General features: G+C 28.3%; 1 protein-coding gene across 2 annotated transcripts; it reads left to right on the top strand.

Moving 5' to 3' along the window:
• Window positions 1-1,673: 1,673 nt before the first annotated feature.
• On the top strand, window positions 1,674-24,694 carry LOC134834164 (calexcitin-1). Of its 2 annotated transcripts, none has more exons than XM_063848733.1 (5): window positions 1,674-1,864; window positions 12,771-12,859; window positions 15,076-15,248; window positions 22,425-22,501; window positions 23,395-24,694. In XM_063848733.1, the coding sequence occupies exons 2-5, from the start codon at window positions 12,802-12,804 to the stop codon at window positions 23,639-23,641; spliced, it is 555 nt and encodes a 184-aa protein (XP_063704803.1). In that variant the 5' UTR covers window positions 1,674-1,864; window positions 12,771-12,801; the 3' UTR covers window positions 23,642-24,694. The 2 variants fall into 2 exon arrangements, with proteins under 2 accessions (XP_063704803.1, XP_063704804.1); XM_063848734.1 differs by having other exon boundaries at window positions 1,703-1,721.
• The last annotated feature ends 107 nt before the right edge of the window (window positions 24,695-24,801 follow it).

The following is a 24,801-nucleotide window of genomic DNA, read 5'->3' as shown; positions in this document are numbered from 1 at the left end:
CATATTGACATTAGAGATTCGTGTTTGTATGTCTGTTTTGTTATTGTTGCAAGTAAAAGGACAATCACACTCATTCTCATACAGTTGTCCTCTGAGAGTTGATCGTTTATTTCTATATTGGATGGAAAAATTTTGTCTTCATATTTTAAATTCATTAGAAAATAAATATCTGCATATTTTTTTGATAATGTTCCAAGAAGGTCAATGTTATCATTAATTTTGAATATATTGATCAAAAAGCATTTTTAAATTTATTTTAGTTTAAGTTTTCATCTTTTTCTATTTTTGTTCCGAAAACGAATGCATGCAAGAAGGTCAAGAACACATGCTTAATTAAATTCAAATTTCTATTCAGCAAAAAGTTTCTATCATCAATGAATGCAAAATATTTAAAACTAAAAGTTGAAAAGAATTGAACAACAAAAAATGTTAAAACTATTACCTGCAAATAGCACACGATTGCTGCTGCTTTTGCGAGATTTGGGACATTTGATGTTATTCGAGTTTTTGTTGTCGACAACTTTTATACAACAAATAAATTCACAACTGGATTTGTTTAACTTTTCGTTTGTGATATTGGATTTTTCGATACTTATTAAAATGTTTATAAGAATTAAGAAAAATATTAAAAATGTGAGTTTTTCAAACTGTGCAATTCAGAGCTTCAAAAAGAAAATATTTTCTTATTCATATATCCCAACACTCTCCATAATAAGTTAACTTTTCAAAGTTTTTCGACATGTATGTACTATTATGTGTTCGAAAAACTATGAAATAGGCTAAAAGAGGTATTTTTCATTAGATTTGGAATAAATTGTTTTTTCTTACTTTATTGTTTAACTTTTAGCTCATCCTTTTTCGTGTTGCAGAACAAATACATAAAGTAGCAAGACAAGTGAACAGTGATCCGCAATCCATAAAAACGCCTTTTTATTGGAGTTTTTCGATAAAGATGCAAATTTCTTTGCAAAACTCATAATATAGTACAAGAGATACTTTAAAGATAAGTCAACAGATGGTCACTTAAATGTACTTTGTTATCATGAAGAAAACAACAGTACGAAGAATGACAATAAATTTATAACGCAAAAAAAAAAACAAACGGAAAGAGAATCATCAAAACTTTTTTTTTGCATATATATAACTTTAAATCTAAGCTCATGCAATCGGATTTGTACCTATCTAAAGTAAAATGGACCAACCATCTCCTTTTTTCTGTCTTAATTTACTCCTGATCTGGCGAAGAAATAAACAATAACTGTCCTCTTCAGAGTACGTTTTATTTTATGGATGCTCCCATACACATGTTGATGATGATATTAAAACACACACATTTATTTTCACCCATTTTCAATTTAGATACCGAGCTCTGTCTGTTGTTCATATGCGGGGAGAATGAAAAAAGTAACAATGCTGTTGGTTTTCACGACGATGCGATGCGAGGACGTCGATGATGATGATGAGCCGAACTTTATTGTACTTGCACAATAAATACGTATATTCTGTTCTGTTTTAGGTAGTTTCATGGCATGTACGACGCGCACAGAACACCCGAACATTAAGGTGCATGAAAATATAGTACGAATTTTGCTTCGGAGTATACAATACAGACACAGAAGAGAGGTATAAAAGGGATCTCATGAGAAGAAATTACTGCATTCGTTCTGAATCATTCGAATCGGACAGTTGAATCCTTTTCAGCTAAAAGAAATTGTGAATTAGTGAGCGCAAAATAAAACTAAAGAAAAAAAAAATAAAAAAAAAAGTTAAATTTTTTCATATAGAAAAAATTCATAATTGATAAAAATATTTAAAAAAAAAATATAAAAACTTTGATTAAAATTCTTTGATTAATTTTTTGCAGGTGAGTTCAATATTTTTATTTAATTTTTTATATCAGAATAAAAATAGATATGCAAAAAATATAAACTCATATTTTGTTTCGTATGAAGTTTTAGTGATTTATTTTATTTGCTCTGCATTTAGCAAGTTATAAAATAAAACGAGTATCGTTGGTTATGATAAAAAAAAATATACATATATATGTATTTATAAATTTAAAACAAAAATAAATATTGAATTATGTGACAAAACATAATAAAATAATAAATAACGATAAACGGCAACGGCGAAATACTTGATATGACGACAAAAACCAAATGAACGACAATAACGGAAAATTTTTGCGCATTATGTTAATGCACTGACTCACTGTTTTTCGAAGATAAATATTATAAAATATAATGAAAAAGGAATAAACAATAATAAAAGGAATGGAAAGGAAAATATTTGTGTTTGAATTAAGGAAGATGCTAAGCGAGTGCTGTTAATGAGAAAAGTCAAGAAAATTAAATGAAAATATTCGTGCTTCGACAAACAGTTAACAAACCTGTCGTCTCCATGAGCACTTAAAAAATTTTTAAAAATTATTATAAGATATAATAAAAAGCAAAACAAAATATTGATAGAAAATTGCCAATTTTTTGTTTTCATTATCGTCAACGTCATGCACGAACGAAAAATAATAATCATAAAATTTATTAAATATATGAATAAAGCATTTTCTACCCCCTAACTTTATAGCTTCGTTGCTCTCAGGAGATTCATACAAATTTTAGGAATTAATTTTTGCATTGTGTGATATTTTAAAGCACTTGGCCCACGATCAAAAATGTTTCTCAACAAAAAATACAAGCAATGAACGCAATATAATTGCTATATCTTATATTATTGTTATGAAAATATTCAAACATTGATATCATTTTTTGCGAAAAAAAGTATGTCAATAAATTTATTTTAATTTTATGGTTATAAGGCTTCGTTTTTAGTTAATAAATGATTATTTTGTGGTTTGTTTATTTATTGTTTGTTGATATTTGAAATTTTAAAGTGTTTCGAGAGCATTGGTAACAATTTATAAATAATAATTTTAACTTTACGTTATCGATTTTTGCGTATAATTAAACATTATATTTATATTTTAATGAATAAAATGTTTATTTGAATATAAAAGGGTAAAATTTGGTAACATAATGTTTTTTTTATATAACAATACTAAAAGTTTAACGAACAAAAACTTGATTATTATTATTAAAAGTTTTAGGTAGAATAAAAATAGTTTTAAAAGTTTATCATGAATTTTTACTCAATTAAATCACAACATGAAATTTATTTTATCTCGTGTTTTCATCTTCAACGTTTAGCTTTTACACTATTCAAAGGAAAGTAATTTCCTCTTAATAAAATCTATTAGTTTGCTCTTTTTTTTTGAATATAATGCAATACCATTGCAAACTTAACCAACAAACACATAAAAGGACGAAAAACCATTATTTTCTAAAGTAACATCGCACCATGTGCATTTTATTTTATGCTGTGTAATAAAGTCCGATGCATCTCTACACACCCAATAACATTAACTAAATAGTTAATAGCATTTCAGCTGTAAGGTTCATGCCAACAAACATTCGATGGTATTAACGCCGCAATATTAATGATAAAGTTTACTTTCATGACATATTACAACAATACCTTCCTTCTTGTTGTTGTTGCACGGTAATCATCAAGGCATGAAAATTACGTAAAAAAGTTGAAAAGTTCATCTACCACGCATGAATTGAGCCAAAAATAAAATAACACATAATGAAATCAGGAAATTGTTAAAACCCTTTCCGTTTTTCCCGCATACACATTCTAATGTCTAGTTTGTCATTTCGCAGTAAAAGGCTTTTGTTCATGTTTATTTTTGGCGTTATTTCCCTTGCTGGCGGTCTGTGCCTTATAACATCATAACTTCATAAAAGTTTGTGTGTTTGAAAGTTGGCGGTGTAAATTGTTGTATATTTATTTTTTTTAACAAAAAAAAAAATATGAACGACAGATATTAAGTTGTTGTGTGAAATAACAATAAAAGCCTGAAATGAAGCCCCTTTTAATATGAGGAAGATTATTTATGAAGAGACATTATTCTTATGACATGATGCGGGTTATCGTTCTCATTTGTCGTGAAAACCGTTAAAATCTAATTTAGGCATTCAACAATTTATGTGTAGAAAAACACTCATTACTCCCCATAAATATTCCATGCAAAATTTATTAATTAATTTTTAAGTAGATTATCATAATATAATAATAACAATTATGATGATTATGATGACAATCTCCCTCTCTCTGTATCTGTATCCTATTTTTGAACGTTTTTGTGTTTGTGACCAAACATACGCCTGATTTAATAATCAACTTGCTAATGAACTACTGTTAGCGATATATTGATGTCTACATATTTGAACATAAAATTTACGCGAACGGGAGACGAACATATCAGAATCACTCTAAATGATTTCAATTATAATGTAATTGTAATTAAAAACCAGAGATTTGGCATGTCATGTCTCTTCAATTGTAATGATGGTTTTGTTCCGCATTACGCTCTTGCTGCAGATATATATAATAATGGAGATGTCTTGTATCTCATAACATTTATATACAGGCAAATCCGTGAAATTCAATTATGCTTGTGTGAAATCACGTTTCGGTTTTCCCGATTGGGCTGAAAAACTCGACTTCCAAAAGGCAAATTAAAAAAAAATAGAACTTGTTTAAATGTTTTGCGACACCGAGCTATAATTTCTTCGTGCATTGCTAAAAATTTATATATCATTACCGCACCCCTAAACAACATTAGTGGTTTGTTGCGAGAATGTCGCGTACGGGTATTTTAGTTGTCATTATCAAACAACCGTGTTGTCGTCTAACTAAATAAATTTTGTCATCGTTCTACGGAAACGGGCAAAATCGACAAAACAAAAAACCTCGAAAACATTAAACTTGAACCCGATATGCACATGTATGAATGCACTATTTCCAATGGTAAGGATATTGCTCGTTTGTTCGTTCAATTATACATATGAAATATTTGCGTATTGAATTAGTGTCAAATAATTTTTAATTGTGATTGAAATCATGACATGCAAAGGTGTGAATGAAAAGTTCACATGTTGGTCAGGGAAATTTTCCGTGAAATATGATATGGTTTGTTTTGTGGCATGCCGTCATAAAAACCAAATGTGTGCAACGTGCAATGATGAAAATAAACGATAGGATTTAGATGATATAATGATGGAAAGGCGGATTTGATCGTAATAATAATGAACGTTTAATGGAAACAAAATGATTTCTAATGGCTCGTGATGAGATAACGGAGATGTATTTATGAGCTTAAATTCAGTTTATTGAAGGCTCTACGTTTACTATTGTACTTTTCGAATATTTTCACTAAATGCATAAAATACTCTGTTTTCGCACATGCATTCGAACTTTAATAGCTCTTAACAATGCAGTTGCTTTTCATTTTAATTTGTTTTAATAAGAATATAATGTTAGATCTTCCATTGTTGTGCTATTTCGAGGATGTTATTTGTCTGTTTATTCATTCAATGCTCATATCTGCCTGCTTTTGCAATTCTCCAACAACTATAATAATGGGTTTTCATCGGAAATGGGGTTAAGTAACATCCATTGTAAGAGAAAATAGGAAGCCACAGCAATAATAAACGAAACAAACATAACTTAAACCCGAAATTCTGTTGAATGTACAAACTTTAAAAGTTTTCTACAATTAACACTTTTGAAAACTCTTTAAAGAGTGTCGTGAATCCGTGTTATGTTAATTGTTGTCAATTTCAACGGAAAAAAAGTTTTAAAAGTTTGAAAGTTTCTTCAAGACGAGAAGACAAATCGAAAATGACACAAAAAATAAACTTTTTGTATTTCTTTCAGGTACAAAAGTTGCTATGAAACACGAAAGAATATGTTTGTGTCTTCTTAACGTTATTTGACCTTCACTTTCAATGTATCATTTTGATGTCAATAATGTGTGATGTACTTAATCTCATCACTTTACATCCTTTTGTTATCGCAATCTATCGTAATTCATGCAAATTATGTCGTTAACCTAATTTTAGCCTCTCAACTCACACATGCATCAATATTAATTTAGTCACAGAGGCAATATTTTTCCTTCTTTTTAATGCAAATTCAAGTATCCTGTCGGTTGCTTTATTTTTGTTGCTTGCTGATAATGAAAAATGAAAGAATTTCTTCAAAATTGACTATTCAGATCGTTTTAGAAGGAGACAAATATGTTCATGAGTGCGACAACAACAAGTTACACACAAAAACATCACACTGATAGGTTATATTGAGACGACACGACACGACAAATCCATGACTAAGCTGTTAACACAGAACAAAATTGATGTCAAAATAACATCAAGACAAGATTAGCTGAGTCCTTCGTCTGTTTGCTTGTTTTTTTTGCATGAATATTCATTGCAAAATTATAAAAATCTTAGCAAAAAATTAATGTTAGATGATGATTAGAAATTTTAGTGCCAACTGTGTCCGTAATCTACTTTTTCATTTGATTTCATAAATGTGTCGTCGTTTTTTTTTTGTTGAAAATATTTTGCACAGAGATTACCGTAGAAGCTCAGCATAATAATTGATTTTGTCATGCTGTGAAGACTATAAGTGTGATATTCAGACATTTACAGTGTTGGTCGATAAGAGTCAAGCCATGTTTGCACTTCATAGAAAAAAATAGAATTTATTAACCTTTTGATCTCATTTTCCTCTTGTGTTTTTTTAATTGAATAGCTTTGTAATTTTTTAAATTAATTTTTAGACTATTATCGGAAGTCATGTGTGAAAAACACAAATGATGAAGGATATAATGAAATAATTGAAAATTATAAAAACATGAGTGTAAGTAATGAATGTCGTTCATAATTAGCGTCGTCCTTTTTCTAACTAATCCAATTCTAATTAAAGTATGAAGCTTTTTAAAATAGCATTACTATTTTTTTCTCATTAAAAAACAGCTTTTCTTAAAGTTGATGAGTTTTTGTCAGAATAATTTCATGTTTTAGACTCTTAAGTTCTTGAGAAAATCAATATTTGAGTTTCAATTAGGTCATCTCAACACCAATAGTTCCCCAAAGTATACATTGCACTTTTTCCCGTTGTATTCTCACATATTGTACGAAATGAGATGCGGTTTTTTCTTAATTATCTCATTTGTATTCCTTATGTGTGTCTTTTTCAGCTTTTTTTCTTATACAAACATCCTGTTTATAATTTTTTCATGAGCTAATTTGCCGTAGAGTTGCTTTATTTTGTGCTTTGAAAGTCGGAATCTCCGTTGGATTTATAAGATATGAAGAAAATATGGGAAATTTACACTCTCATTGAGTGAAATGTGATATAAGAAATCACTTGGGATAAACACAATCTTGTTTGTGTTTAGATTTGTTTGATAATCTGATTTTATTTCATATGAAAAGTAACATTTTTTTCAGTTCAGTGGTCTCTAACTTAAAGAACGAAAGATTTTCTTCCTCAAAATGACCTTAATTAAAGTTGAAAAGACTTGAAATTAAGACAATGCTAACCAACACATAATTCATCATATTACATCTTGGCAGGTGTTTCATCTCATTAATTTTTTTCTTCTTCATCGCGAATACATTCAGAATTGAAAAATCGCGTTATACAAAAGCCTTTTAGTCTATCCTTTACATCGAAGTTTTTTTAGAGAAACGTGTTTCGAGCATGAAGAACTTTCTGAACCCATTCATTTAGTCGCTCACGAAAATCATTTATTTCCGTTATTTTCGCACCTATTTTCTTGCATACATTTTGCCATGAACAAAAACACATAAGCAAAACAGAGAGACAACGAAAAGGTGTGTGAGAAAGGTCGTGTAAGCCGAGATAAGAGAACCAATTAAACTTTATCATCTCCTGCAGTTTATCTCGACTACGAAACCAAATGAAAAGTGACTTGTTGTATGTCATTCATGATGAATAACCGCAAAGAAAAAGACTGTTAGACAATTTAATTAAACTTGAGCAATCCTTCCGCATCGCGGCGAAACATTACGTGTTCAGATGTTTTTTTTTGTTGGAAAGTTGAGACTTAATTACTTTCCATATTCGTGCAACATTTGATTTAATGAATGAGAAAATGCAATGTGAAGTACAGCTTATAATTCTGTAAAAAGAGAAAAAATCTCGAAGAAAAATTCATGAATCAACAGATTTCCATCGATTTTCCATCAGAAAATGATTCGATGCAAATCTCCGTAACGAGCACATATGTCAACCATCAAATATTGACATCATTCTCAGGTGAGTTCAGAAGAAAGGTTTGCAGATATCGCATTTTATTTATTTATTTATGCGAAAGACACGATGTGAACAAAGGCAATATGAAGCAATTGAATACTGAAACAACATAAGTATGTACAAAAGAATGTTTGAAATGCATTTGTGACAACGACAGAGATAGAAGCAAGGAAGATTTTATGGCATTTTGAATGTTATGCTGTTAGCTTTTCAGTAAGAGAATTACGGGAATTGTTGAGGGAATTTATGATGATGATGATGACGACTGTGCTGTCACTTCTTGCATACAACCCTTAGATAGCAGAGGAAATTTTAACGAAACGACATAAATTTTCATTATTTTGCATTTCCTTCGAGAAATTGACAATTTTCTTACTATCCATTTTTTTGAGAAAATAACACTTCTTTCGATCTGCAAAAAAAAAATCAAACATCTTATTAAGTCTTAATAGAATTACGAAATGTAACAATTGTGTAATAATAAGGATAATCGTGCATGAATGAGAAAATTTAATAATATAAAATATTAAATCTATTTCAATTTTTCGTTGCAAAAATGAGCATTTTGTTGGCAATCAGAACACATTGCACTCGAAAATTACACATTAAAGGATAGTAACTGTCTGTTTGTGTGTTTTTGTGCAAAATTGATTGAAAATCCAACAACGTAATCTTGGTCTCGAATATTTTTCTAAACATTTATGATGTTCCAAAAATATGAAAGAGAAATATTTCGAAAAATAATTTAATATTATCACGAAAAGACATTTGAGCTTTCTTTCAACATGATAGAAAAAAATGAGGAAATATGAAATTGCAACGTTTATTTTACAATGGTTTTGCACGATTTTTTTTTTAAACAAGAATGGAATTTTCAATTCTTTCTTATTTTAGATTCTGAGTTTGTCTGTTGATTCAAAATCGTTCAAATTGAATAATAATTGAGACCGTGAAAATCATAAAGTTTTACTACTTTCTATTCAATAATTCGGATAGTTCGACGTATATTGTCGTTCGTGTCAGTTATTTGATTTTATTCATTATCAATATGCATCGTAAAACTTAATTTTCATTCCGTTTGAATTGGCGAAAAATATTTTCATAGTCTGACAAATCATCACATTCATCATTCAATATATGTAAAGTCGTTATTATCGTTTAGTTGGTATTCGATCATCAAAACGTCACTCCTAAAATGTCGTTTTTCTGTACAACAACTCCAATCCAACTCACATCATGATGGCTTATATCAGCTCATTTACATTTTGTATCTAAATAACATCATTTAGGGCTTTGTTGGTTGTCGTTTCCTGTATTTGTATTTCGCATTGTTTGCTATATAGGTATTATACAAATGGGGATATTCGATATTTTCAAGCAAGTTGATGACATATTGACAATAATCTGCTCATATAAATAATGAGGAAATGGGAAGACGGCTTTACTGATGCTGTGCAAGGATGAATTTTAAGTATTTTTAGCAGGATTCGATCGTTTCTTCATTTTTGAAAAGTAGGTCGTTTCACTTTAATGTCGACGCGTCGTTATCATTGTTCACAAATAAAAACTCTGTGAAGCGTAAGCTAACAACTGTTGGCGAGAAAAGGTATTTTTACAGCTCTTTTACGATTTTATTTTAGACATGCACTATAAGATTTGAAGATTTGTTCATTTCCGAATATATATTTTCCTGTGTCTCTCGTTTACTAAAGCCCTAATGCATGCCTGTGACAATGCGAGAATAATGAAATTGTTGAAATTGAGATGAAATACATCCTGCAAGTAATTCGTTTTATGCAAGAACATTTTATGGGCTTTATCATAGTCTATAAATAATTTTCACAAGAAAAGATGAGGCCAGATAAATGTTTCCTTTAAACATGTTATTCAACGTAAACGATCTATATAGATTTTCAAATTGGAACAAATTCAAGTAGTTTTCAAAGTGAATCACGATAATCTTATCAATCGAATTTGTCTGATTGAATAAAATTGCTGCACTTTACTATGGGCATTATTTTAGAAATATTTTTTTTAAATCTATCTTAATTTTTTTTCTTAATTTTAATAAAATTTTCATTTACAATTGTCATAAATCACAGCACTTGAGTTTTTAATGAAACCACACACACAGCACTTTGCAAAATTTTATTATTATATCATGAATAAAATCTACCTCGTGTGTAACATACTCTCTCATCAGTGACAAGTGAAAATTGTGCATTTTTTCCATTTTAAATATCTTCACGAGTTTACTTATAGTCTGTTGGAATAAATGTCAACGTTAACTTTTCCTCTCCGCAATTCCATTAGGGGATAGTAACACATGTTTTGTATCATTTAATCATGCTTGTAACACTTAATACGTGTTTCTCAGTTGCTTTGAGTGACATGACGACGCGTAGAGGACAAACCAACGATAAATCGTTTTGGGGAGAACATGACAAATTTACTTCCGTTCTGTAAACCACATTGAAATTGCATCAGAACTAACTTGATTTGTTGCCTGAAGTAAAAAGTTTTCTCTTCTGTCGACAATTCGTTATAAAAGAAGAACGAAACAGGATGTTTAATGGTCTATCAGACAAATAAAGGTACACGATAAAATCATCAATAAAATCTATTTCGAATAATCGTTTGATTCTTGAATCGACTACCTTTTAATAAATCAACAACATTCGTATTGAAATATCATACAAAACCGAAATGAATAATATAAATGAGGAGAAAAGGAAAATTGTTGTTATTCTTGTTCATGTTGCTGGAAGACATTATAAAATAATCAGCTTTGTCACTTCCGGGTAACATTTTCTTGTTGCTCTGAAACAAATTTTTACTTGCTTTGGTTTCGCCGATCTTGCTAATGATGATGAAAGGCTACATAAAATTTGAGGTAATAAAAAGTAATAAAATTCGAATTAATTAATAAATTAATGCTGAGGTTCGAAATGAACTGTAAAATTAAATTTTTCTATATTATATGTATATTATTTCATGTATATTATAATGTAATATGTATTGTACAATATAATATAATATAATATATTATAATACATATAATATAATATATTATAATATAAAATAATACAATATAATATAATATAATATGTATATAATATGCATATAATTTTTAAATACATTTTTTATACTAAATATCAAAAACTGAAGTATAAATAGAAAAAAAAAAATTTATCTGGAGCTTTAAGAAAAATCATGCAAAAACAAAAACAATCAAAAAAAGTTCCAGATATAAAATAAAAATATAAACAGTTAGCGTTTAAATACTTTTTTATGTTCTATGTTATATTCTCAAAGAATATCCCTTAAAATTAAATTCTTATAAGTTGATTTATTCGTTTGCTAAAGTTATACAAACTATATCGAAACACTTGAAAATAATTCATCGATTGTATTTCCATACTGAAAGTTGTATTAAACAGTACATGTACCTTCCTTAGACAATTAATTTACTTTTCGAACAATAAACCCGCTTTTTGTTTGTTCAATCCTACGAGCATTTTCTCTATTGAATTATCTTCACTTCCTCTTCGGAACGAAACACTAAAATATACAGAAATACAGATAATTTATCAATTAGTACCATGACTTCTGTTCTATTGTCTCAAGTTTATTTATTGATTTAACATCTGTGAACATTCCATGCATGTTAGTTTGTGTAAAAAGTTTCCTTTTCTTTCATTTATTTTGCTTTGGCGTTCACTATTTTATCATATGTGTGAACAATACATAACACAAAATAAACACTCATGATTTTTTAATTAACTACAACAAATATTATTGTGTTCACAAGCTATTCAACTCATGTTCTTACCTCAATTGAACCAAATAGAAATAAGGACGAAATATAATGCGAAAACGCTTGAAATAATTTAATTATCATTAAGTTGACTGCACTTTAATCCGAGAGAAAATTGACCTAAATTTAAGTTCTGTGTGTTGAAAAAGTTAAAAGCGTAAATTAACACATACAATTGGTTACTTATTTGCAAAGATCTTCTCGAGCTATATGTCAATATTATTTTGGCCATATAAAAACAGAACACAACTAAATGAAACTTTTATATGCAGTTCTATTTGTTCATTTGGGAAGTTAATTTGTCAATTTTTGGCATGCAAATTTAAATTTTAAAAAAATATCAATTGGTCTAATTTAAAACTTTGAAGTTTTTATGTCTAACAACAAAATGAATAACGAAAAATGCTCTTGAGACTAAAATTCTATACAAAATATAACAATTAGGTTGTTTGTTTCATTTATAACAAAACTTTTTAAAATCAAAATTTTAATTGAGCTCGTTAAATATTATTTTATCGACAGTCCCAAAGGCTTGTTAATGAATAAAGTTGTCGACAAAAATCTGGGTAAATCCATTTAAAACCACGGAAATTTAATGCCGCAATACTAAATAAAAAATTCACATACCACATTATTGAGAGAACAGAATTTATGAGTTGATTATTTCTTTGTGACGTCCAAAAATTGCTATGCTATTACAACGCACGATGTTGATCAACTAAAACAATCACACTAATCGGATTTTCTTCGTTTTTTTTCTTTTCAGATCGACTATACGAATCAACGCAGGACCAAAAATGTCAATATCAGATTTTCGCAAGAAGAAGTTACTCTATTTGTTTAACGTGTTCTTTGGTAAGTATATTTTTTTAACTGCTTTTCACGCTTTATAGTGTTTAGTTATACCTATAGCGAGCCATTAGACTGAAAATAGATCAAAGTCGATAGTGAATGATGTAGAGAAAGTAATTAGAATTCAGGAACGGTCTTCAATTAGTACGTGTCTACCATGTTTTTGCTTTTGAAGTTTCATTCGATTCGATTAGGAAATGATAGTAACCCCAAATCTGGCGTACCTACAAGTGTTTGGCAGATGTGTATGTCAATTCCGGTAAATCAATCTCCGTAACAACACCTAATGTTCACAAATTTGATTTTTCATCGTTGTCTCTTGCTTTTTTTTATATCCATACGTGACAGAGAACAATCAAATGGGATCAATAAAAGTGCCTCTGGTTGCATTTTTTTAAATTCATTGTTCATATGAATATAGTGTTAGCGTAGTTGTACTGAGCTTCCTTTGACATGATATAATTAAAAAGTAGTGTTCTTGGCACAAAAAGATGCTGAATCGCGTTTGAAGGTTCTTGAATAACAACAACAGCAGCAGCAACGCATGCATTTTGCACCACAGATTGTGAAAAAAAGTTAAATCTCAATAAATCTACTTAACGACCTGAAATTCGGGTTGTCTCTTAAAATAATTTTAAATAAAAATTGTATTAACTCTTCTTTGTCGTCTTTTGCTTGCTGCTGTTGAGCTTCTTTTACACACACACAAACACTAAAAAATGGCAAATTGCCAAGCTGAAGTATTATAATTCTATTTTAATTGAGCCCTTTAGAAGCGTTTAAGTAGATGTTATAACAAACCTATTTAGTTTGGGAAATTGAACAGGATAATCATCGTCCTATTTTTTTTTGCTTCGTTTTTTGTTGAATGAACAAGGAAACAATAGTAATTGATTTTTACCTCAAATGTTTACAAATTTTCACATTTTAAATTTAATATATATCATTTTCCTCACTTTTGTTTATGAAACTTTATAATGTTATTTTAAGTTGCTCTTTTTTTCAACATTCTAAACTTATTCGTTCGAAGATGACACATATCGTATTACATATGGAGAAAAATGATGTATAAAAATACCAAAACTAACAAGCAAACTGTTGCTATACCTTGATGGAAGACAAACATTTTGTGGTATTTTTTCGATTCAAACACTTATTTTTGTTTTTTTTTTCTTTCTTTTGGGAAAAAGTTTGTCTTGTTACAAAAAAAAACTATATAATGTGAGGAGCAAAAGTTCAATAATTTGTGTATTGATAATATTAAAATTCAGTTATGTTCTAAAATATTTTCTCCTAAATGATATGGGCAAGCTTTTAACAATCGATTTTACCTTCATTTTTTGTTTGTATACCCCTTTTCACTATATTTACATATGCAAACACTCAAAAAAGTCAAAACAAACTTTAACTTCATAAATATTTTGTATCACATCTACCACAAAAACCTTCTTGTAAGCCTCTTTACCATCCATTACCGCATAAAAACACATGTGAATGCTCCATATTTTAAATGACATCTCGTTATGTTGCTTACAATACAGAAAAAAAACCTGCAACCGTGAATTTGTAACTTTAACGTGTAAAAAAATGCTTTGCAGTATTTATTTCGAACATTTTGTATGAAAAAAAATGTATCGAAAAAATGAATGTCGGAAAAGCATTGCCTACAAATGAAATGGAAAAGAGGAACAAAATAAAAAAAAATTGTTTTAATTTTTTTTTCGTTGTTTTTTTAGTTGTATCATAGTGTAAAGTTTTACATTTCTATTGGGTTGTATTAACAAATGGCATTCTATTAAAAGATAGAAGAAAAACTTTATAATAATAAAATGTCATCGAAACAAAAAGCGAGGAAAATATTTACTGCGATCTTTGTTACTGTTTTTTTTTCGTACAAAATTAGCTTTGTTTTTGTTTCGTTGTTGACGTTGGTTGCTCTTCGTTAGACTTTAGAGGAGGTAGTTTCATTAAAAAAGTTCAAAACTAGTTTCATACCGTAGTTCCTGATAATCAATTCTTTTTCTTCTTTTCTTTCTGAGGCATTGAGGAGAGTGTTGTTAGGTATTGTCGAGTCAATGAGACACAAAACTGAAACTGAAACATGTTATTTCAAGGCTCTATTTTATCGTTTATCCGCGTACCTTTTTCTTTCGTTTGTGCTTGCTTCCCTTCTTTTTTTCTATCTTTAAAAAAAAAATAAATCACAAATAATTTTACAGACGTTAATCAAAGCGGAGAAATTGATAAAAAAGACTTTGAATTAGCCATAGAAAAGGTTTGTGCATTACGTGGTTGGCCCGCAGGGCATCCAAAGAATGTCGAAACGTACGACACGATGATAAAAATTTGGGAAGGCTTGCGATCCAAAGCTGATAAGGATAATGACGGACAGGTAAGTGCCCAAAACTGAAGTATTTTATTAAATATCTCATATGTATTTAGTTAGAAACAAAATGTTGCAACAGAAGCGGGTTCAAACAGATGCTGAATTGTTGTGAATGAATGACGAGTGTTATGTGACATGAATTATTCAAAGATGGTGTCTGACACAATTTTCAACGTTGCTCTCGGGAAATATTTTTTATATAGGAATAGACATGTGAGTCATGACACAAAATATTATGCAAATGAGGGTGTCAAATTTAAATTATTCAATCGTGCTTTTTCCTCTTTTCGACTCTCAGTTATACGAAAGACTTTGACGAGATGCACATAAAGTCGAGAATAATTGTTGAAATATCTTTTCAAATATCTCACATTGTTTTTGTGCTGTTTTTGGCAAAATTGTACGAATTTTTATACAAATCAAAAAAAAGTTTTGGTCACAATTGCATCCAAATAACTTTTAGGATGAGATTCATAGAACAGGAATTTATTTCATTAAATTAATTAGCTTGCAATAAGAATGCGGATGAATTTCAAAATATTTATGAAACGCAATCCATCTTATTAATATCCCAAAACTGTATTCCGTAAAATTCAGAACGTAGATGATGAAGAAGATAGAAGACAATATAAAACCAGAAGTACATGCATTATTGGCGATTATCCAAAAAACGAAGAGGATAAAATGCCTGTCTACAAAGCAAAAATGCAAATCAAGCCACGAATATAATGCTTTTTTTTTGTGAGACTGAGCGAGACAAGTGAGTTCATGGTCTAAATTTCTAAATGCCATAATTTTGAAAATGTATGTTTTGGTTGTCGGTAGCCAATTTTCAAAGTATTCGAATAAAAAATAATCAGTTTAATGTGTGATTAATGTAAAATAATGCAATATCTGCATTACACCCGCAGAAAACCTTTTTTTGAGTAAGTTATTTGAAAAAATATATATTATGAAAAAAATTTTAATTCAACATTTAGAACAATGAACGACTTTTAAGTATATAATGTATTTAGTTTTAAAATATTTTTAATTCATCATTTATATATGATGATTAAAATAGATAACCGAACTACCTTTTTTGCATCAAATTTATATTTTATATAATTTATTTTTATTTTAAAAGACAATGAACAGAAACGAATTTACACATCGTTTACCTATAATTAAATTATGAAAAAAAATTGAAACTATACCTAACATGTTTACATTGTTTAAAGAAAAATAAACAGTATAAAAAATGTCAAGTGCTTACACGAAATGCTTACAAAAGTAAGCAAAAATATATCACGCTCATTTAAGGATGCTCAAAAAAAAAAATGCTGAAAAAGGAAATCGAATGAATGAATACATTAAAAAAATTTGAAGGGATGCAAATAAATTTTGTCAACAATCCATCCAATCAGTACTTTTTTTTGTTTGTATGTTATGACAATCAATTTAGTGGTTATTTGAACAATTTTGAAAATTATCCGGGTAAGGTTTTTATTTAACGAATAAAAAAATGTCAAAAAAGTTTTTAGCAAAAGATATTATTTTCTCCTTTTTAATCGAAAATCAAGAAGAAATGGCAATCAATAAAGAAAGATGATGATGATGACAACAAAGGTTAATTTACAAGTTGCTCTAAATTTATGACTGAATACAATTAATCATTTTATTTTAGAATAAAATTGACATGTTAACAGTTTTATCGATTGCTGTTACAGTGGGTTGAATTTCGTTATATTTATTAAATATTTTGATGTATAAAATAATAATTTTTTAATAAGTTACGAAACATGTTAAACAAAGCTAAAAGCATATTTTTAAGAATGATAAAAATGGATATATTAAACTAAATATCTCAATTTCGTTGTGCAGTTGGATATTAATAACAATGACACAGAAAGGACGTTTCTGAATTAAAAGACAATGAATATTGAATAATATTAATTATATAAACATTATCATTATGTTGTTATTATTAAAATAACTTTTCAATTGTTTAAAATATTTACCTGACAGAACATTGACGATCGATGATGATAAGTTTTTAATTAATGTAATATTTTGACAATCTCATTTAACAATCAACTTTGAAAAAGTATCCTTCTCTTGGTCCTTTTATTATTTTTTCCTAAAAATTAAAAAAAAGTATAATTAAACTTTTATGTTTAAACTCTCGTTCTATTTTTATCGTAAAAATTATGTAAATGTTCTCATGTTGCTCCTTTTCCCCATTAAACGTATAATATAATATGGTTTTCATAAAAAACATGTTTAAAAATAATTTCGCAGCAGGTTTTTTTTCATATTTTTCATGTGTATTGCTTCGGGAAAATCACATGTGTGCCTCATCATAAATGGTTCCTTGTGTATTTAGGTCGACAAAAAAAAAAATAGTCTCCAAAATAACGATGTAAATATTCTTCTGTACCTTTTTGTTACTGCTGTGAATTAAAAATTTCGAGTGAAATAAAACTTGTTGAATGATGCATCATTATCATTTATCAAGTAAAAGTTTTTTGAAAAATTATCTTTTAAGTACCGGATATTACCTGCAATATTTCTGGTTTACAATTTTCATTTTTTATCATCTATCAGAAGAAAACGCAAGTTATATTCCATTTTTTACTACCCAAGGTATGTTATAAACTAACAGAATTTATCTCATTTTTCATATCACAATGCAATTTTTTACAAAATCCAGACATTTTATTCTTTTGTGTGTTAAGAAGAGGGAAAAGATTCATGCAAGATCAGAAAAGACAAATTCTCGTTGTATTGTTACGTGACATTGAACATTTAAAAATCTTAAGTCGGTTGCAGGAATGTCATTTTATTTAGCTTTGTATGATATTAAATGAAATATTTTCTCATAAAAATGTTCAGAATCCTTGTTTATTATTATCATAACAAAAATCATACAAAAAAAATTACTCTCCAGATTCCTGATACAAAAATTTCATATGTCACTATTAAGACATTGATACATAAAAATTAATAAGGTTTCATATTATCTGAACACAAAAATGCATATATATGTCGTCATTACCCAAATAATTGCCGATAAAGTTGATATTGAATGAACATTTGTCCTCTATGGCATTCCTTAAATAAAATATTCAATATTAATATGCAATAAAAGTTTTATCATTCCATTCAATTCAGTGCAGTAATAAAATCTGAATTGATTAATTAAATAGTGACTTAATTAATTTTCCCATTGAATAAACAGAAATTGGGTGTCATCTGTTCAAAGTTCATTAGGTCAAGGATATTTTTAGATATTTTTCTTTGAACCCATAACCGCAAATTCATTTTTTTTCATTTTCAACAACACCCTTGACTGCTCATCATGCAAGAAAATAAAATGTAAAGAGCCAATGCAGATTTCAATTCACTTTAGAAATTTTGGTTGTAATCTTCAATTTCAATTTTAGAGATAGAAAAAACCAAAATGTCCATAAAATTCAAAGCAAATGCAATTGTAAAAATTTTCCAACCATATCCAAAGGAAACCAAACACTCAACTTGATATTTATCTTTTCACTAAACATACATTTGTTAAATTTTTCTATTTTTAAGAAAAACAAATACTCAAACAGAAAACTTTGTGTGTGATGTAAATTATCATGTACAATGATAAACTTATACGTTAATGTAGGTCATCAAAAGCGTTAAAAAAGAACAATTTAATGTATATTTTTTGTGTTAAAAACATAAAAACCAGGCGTCGTCACTTTTATAATGGATAAAAGAGACATTATTTGAAACTTCATTATCTTCATATGATTCTCAAACCAAAAAAAAAATGAACAAAAACGGTATTCAAGTAAAGTGTCGAAAGTGATATAAATAGAATTTCTCTTTATACATTTTTAGACAAACGTGTAAATAGAAGCTTGTTTCTAAATAACTTAATCCGGATAGATGAAACAATACTTTCAACCAAATTTAGAGGAGTGAAAAGAAAATTTCTCTAAAAACTATATAAAAACGCAAGAAGAAAACTGTAGATAAAATACAAGCTTAAATGTATAATAAATTTAATCCATTCTCTCCTTCGTCGTCAACATCATTGTTGCTTTTGTTGTCAGTGCAAGTGCAAGGCATGACAAGACATACCATCTCGCAAGATTAGAATGAAAACGATCCTTCTTTTAAATAATATTTTGCTATGATGTCTTTTTGTTGTCTACAGTAACGTGAAATGTTTGTATTTATGAACGAGTGTAATCCGTTTAAGTTTTATTATTATGGCAAATAAACTTTTTTTTTATCATTATAACTTAAGTAAAGAGAAACGCATTTGGGAACATTTTATTGCAAAACCAACACAATTTAATCGATAAAAACAGATTTTCTCTCGAAATCTCATTTTTGACTATTTTATCAACCAACTACAATGTACTTAATACTAATGGCAAAAAATAATTGCTCGTGTCTTTTTCATTAAAATTTATTGTCACCCGAAAAATTGTATCAGTTTTATTTGCAGCAAAAACAACATTATCAACAGCACAAGAGTATTTAACGGGATATTACCGCAAATAATAATTATTATTTTTGTCTGGGTTTTGCCACTGATTTATCTGATTAAATTGTTATTATTATCAATGGATTTAACCTACTTTCCATAATTTTGCCTTCAAATGAATTGTCATTGGGTTGCGTTCTATAGTAAATCAATTTGACATGTTTTTTGAGTTAGCCAGACATCTTCATTGGTTCGAAAATAAAGCGAATTCCCCGCTGATTTGTGCACCGCAATCCTTTTTTGCTCCGCAAAATAAATATTGAAAGAGGTCTGATTGTGGTATTAAATTATTATTTGACGAAAATCCGCACAAAAGTAAACAAAATGAATGCAAAATGGCGCAAAACAATAAATTTACTACAAAATTAAAATAAAATCAGAACCCTTGAGAGAGACGTTGGTAACTGAAGCGGGTATACAGAGAATAATGAGAAATGTAAACACCATGCAAAATTTTTTTGTTGCTGTTCGAGTAAATTGGGAAATGAATTGACGTGATTTGATTAATAGCCACACACGTTCAACAATTTATTTTAATTTTTCAAAATTAATTTTACAACAATGAATATTTATGTCGCTATACACGGGCGAAAAATGTAATAAAATCATTTACTTTCATATTTTTATCGTGTGTTTGTATAATGTTTGTATAATTTGTTGAGTTGTTAATGTCAAAACAGAATTTGTGAATTAAATTAAAACTCAAACCTTTAAATGTGCCAATTTTTGCACAAAAAAGCCATTTAATGTGGCAATTTTTATAATATAAATAAACTGAAATTGAAGTTTGAATAGAACACTCTCCGAGCATTATTGCCTCTTAAAGAATCTTCTACCCGACATCACAAATAAATATATAAACACATTTATTTTTCTTTTTTCTATGGATGGTATGTTTTTCGCATGAATGCATATTGCAGATGAAAAGTAAATTTATATTTTTTTTTGGTTCTTTTATTGCGTACAATATTGTTTCAATTGTACTTTTTCTGTACAAATTTTTTTGGTTAAATATCAGACAAAAATGAATGTAAGAAAGAGTATAAATAACAAAAGGAACAAAAAAAAAGAAAGTTTTGTCACCAAAACTTCAGACCATAATTATCTTTGTTTGCTCGTTGTCTTCTTTTCCGCAAAAAAGTCACATAATTTTCACACCCTTTTAAGTACTGAAAAAGGTTTTTGTTAGTCAGCTGGAGTAAAATATATAAAAAAATGAATGCAAATAACAAAAAAGAGGAAAAACTTCACAAACTTAATTGTTTTAGTGAAACTAAACGATTGTTTTCGTCATGAACGTGAACGTGCCTCAGAATATATTTTTTTTTTTCGAAGCATTGAAAAAAAAAATCGAAAATTCGAGTACTAAAACTAATAAATTTTGCATATATAATTGCATTTCCTTAATACTTTATATATCCGTTTTGATTATTAATTATTCCTCAAATGACTTCCTTTTCAAGATATTCATAAATTAAACGAAGGAAATGACGTTCTACATAATAGATTTATATTACAATAAATAATGTGTGTTTTAAACAGATCCAAGATATAAATTTGAAGATTATGACAAAATTGCAACCAACAAAGAAACGAGGAAGTTAGTTTTGAAAATCAATTTATTACAAACCAAATTATTTATAAATGACAAAAACGTGTTTACTCAATTCAAGATCCGTAAAATACATCTCACTTTTTTTCTGAAAATATAACAGAAATAAAGCACTGCAATTTACAATTTTTTTCAAGTTTTTCTTTCCATTCATGTTCTACTGCAAGATTTATTATCATATTCAAATAAATTCTATGTTTTTGTCAGATGCAAACACGTTGCTCTTGCAGTATTCTTTTTCATAAGGGTCGCTTTTGATAGATTGTAACAGCTGAAAAATGGCAGTGTAAAAAGTTACAATAAATGTCACAAAAGACTCTTATTTTTGTATTAGTAATCTACGAGGTCTCTTAAGTGCAGCACGCAGTAAATAATATCTTTAAACTTTTTTCTGAGCCAAAGCGACGGAATATGCAAAATATTTTTACTTCCTTTTTTGTAATTTTCGTCGACATTTTTTTTTGCATATTTTATAATAACTCAAAGTGTTTATGGAATAAATATTTTTTAAAAAAATTTTTCAATTTTTCTCAAAGAACAAGTCTGATTCGAAAAATGAAAAAAAAAAATCATACAAATGTTGGATAAACGAACATTGATTGCTTCTACTTGAGTATGTTAGAACAGATTTGCTTCTTTTAATGCTTTTGTTAAAGTGCACTGAATAAAAAATCGGATATTTGATTGCAATCATCAATTTTTCCTTTCCTTCGCTTTGTGAACATTTTTGAGTTGAAGTTGATTTAATATTTCAACACAAATCGTATGAGCTTATAAATGAATGGAATTCAATAGCAAACTTTTTTTAACTGAAAGGCCAGAAGTTAAGAGAAATAAATGAAAATTTTCACTCAATTTTTGAACCAAATTAATCCCAACCTATTCAATTTTTTTTATATTCAAATGTTTTCAACGCATCGAATGATTATTTTTGTTATAAAAAACAATGAAATGTTTTAAAGACTTCTTAAAATAGTTAAATGCATCATAACATTGAAAAACTGTCCACAATAAAATATCTGATAGCTCAATTTTTATTCATTTGCAGGTTTCGGTCGAAGAATGGTGTAATATGTGGGATGCATATGCCAAGGATCCCGATAGTGTTCTCGATTGGCAACAAAGGTAATTTATAACTTTTTTTTGCACCTTTTTTCTTGCGAACTCACTTGCAGTTTAATTTAATGCCTCTTGCGTATTGCTGTCAGACTTAGTTAATGCTCCTTTTTATAGTAAATCTCAATTGTAAAACCGTCGTAAAATGGGATAATTATCAGAATAAATGGGTATCTCTTCATTGGATAGCTGTAAATACATAGTCTGAAAAGAAACATTTAAATAGTGTGTTAATCTAAAAAGGATTGAATAACTTTTTTTATATAGATACATACTTACACGATGAAAAAAGTAGAAACATTTCAGAGGATTTTTGCAGAGTCTCGTCAATGCTTGTCGTAAAAGAGAATATTTTTTTCTTCTTTAAAGTTTTAAAACTTAACAGCCAATCTTACTACCAAATGAGAATGTTGTGAACTTCAAAGAAACCTTTAATTTAAAGTTATTTGTCTGTCATTCTTTTTTAAATTTCTCTAAAAATATATTGTAAAACGAAGAAAAAACAAACACAAAAATTTATCCTCATAATTTTTCAACCAAAATTTAAATTGTAATGCTGCAGCGAGCACACTAACAACATTATCATCATGATAAAAACCTGCAGGAATGCTGTTTTTTCTGCCTTCTGTTTATTTTTCTTGGTTCTTCTGTGTTATTTTTCGTTTTCATACACATTCAAACATCAGTAGCTTTTCCATGGAATTTTTTAAAAAATAAAACAATTGTAATAATTTTATTGTACAAGGAAAAAAACTGAACCATTTATGAATGATAAAAATCTTTAAGAGGCTTTTTTAGTTAAGAGGAAGAAAAATTTTAATGGAAAGTTCATTTTTGATTTTCACTCTTGTGAAATGTATCTTATTTCACTCTTAAAACTTTTATTTTTTTTTTCTTTACAGGTACATGAACTTTATGTTCGATTTGGAAGATGCCTCCAATGATGGGGGAATCGATGCTGCGGAGTTCGCTTTGGTTTGTTCCAGTTATGGACTCGACAAAGGGGAATGCGAAGAAGCATTTAATAAAATGTCGCAAGGAGCTGAAGAGGTAAATCGTGAACAATTTGCCGCCTTATGGCAAGAATATTTTTCGTCAGATGATCCAAGCTCACCCGGCAATTTCATCTTTGGAAAAACCAATTTTTAACACCGCTTCCCCGAAATTTGCATTGAATTCGATGTATGAAGCGGGTTGCGATACAATTCGTAGAAAATTCAACTCATTTATGAATGTTATGAAATTTTAAAACAAACAAAAAGAAATAGAAAACAATTATATTTGAAAGAAAATAAATAAATAAAAGATGTTAAATGATGAATAAAGTTTAAAAATAAAAATACTGTTTCTTACTTATATTCACAAATAAAAAGAAAAAAAACATATATAACCTGCCAAATTCTTATGCAAACAAATTTTATAAAAATACTATGATAAATATAATTGAATAAGAAAAAAGTTCCTGCATGGATTTGAAATGAGTGAACGCATCAAGCAAGGGAATGAATTTGCAGTTTTTTCTTTCTAATTTCTGATCATAATATTCAACCTTTTTCTTCACTTTCGTAATAAATAATTGATAAATTAATGTTTAGACAAAAAATTGTTGTTCGTAAAAACTAATGATAAATAAGATAAATATTAAATAATAAGTTTATTGTCATTCCCTGAATGGAATCCATCCTCGAGCACGATCGAAGGAAAAGCGTCTGATTTTTTAGGGAAAATATAAAAGTTTGAAGCACAAGAAAAGCGAATGACCAAATTTAAATGGATTTGATATAAATTCATATTGATACAGCGACTCACAATGAAAAGGTCATAAGTGAAAAATCTTTCTATTATTCCATATCTTTCCAAATGATCATTATGAAAATTAAAAATGATAAAAATTAAGTATAGCAGTAAAAATTCTCACAAAAAAAAAAAATCGAATTATAGTCGTACTTTATTGATCGGATAGTTATTAAAATAATATTACTGCAGAGAGATGTATACATGTCGCAAAAAGAAAAAAAAAATGTAGATGATAACATTGAATATAAAAGTATAACAGAATTTGGTCCTTTCTTCATTAACGGCAATTGCACAATCAATTGCAATTGGAGTCAAAAGTTTTATGGTTTTAATGTTAGAACACATTTTAATGGGAATATAAATGAACAAGAGTTTTTTGACATTCAACAGAGAAAGAAAGCAAGATAATCCTATTATATTTTTATCAAAAATGTACCTTCGAGTTATTTTTTTTTCTTCTTCATTTTAATAAACTTTTCGATTTATTTCATTGAAAAAAGAATGACCAAAGG

Source organism: Culicoides brevitarsis, chromosome 3 (genome assembly GCF_036172545.1).
Source record: "Culicoides brevitarsis isolate CSIRO-B50_1 chromosome 3, AGI_CSIRO_Cbre_v1, whole genome shotgun sequence".
NCBI classification, from domain to species: domain Eukaryota; kingdom Metazoa; phylum Arthropoda; class Insecta; order Diptera; family Ceratopogonidae; genus Culicoides; species Culicoides brevitarsis.
Note: the sequence above shows the minus strand (reverse complement) of the source record. Positions and strands in the feature narration are given on the sequence as shown.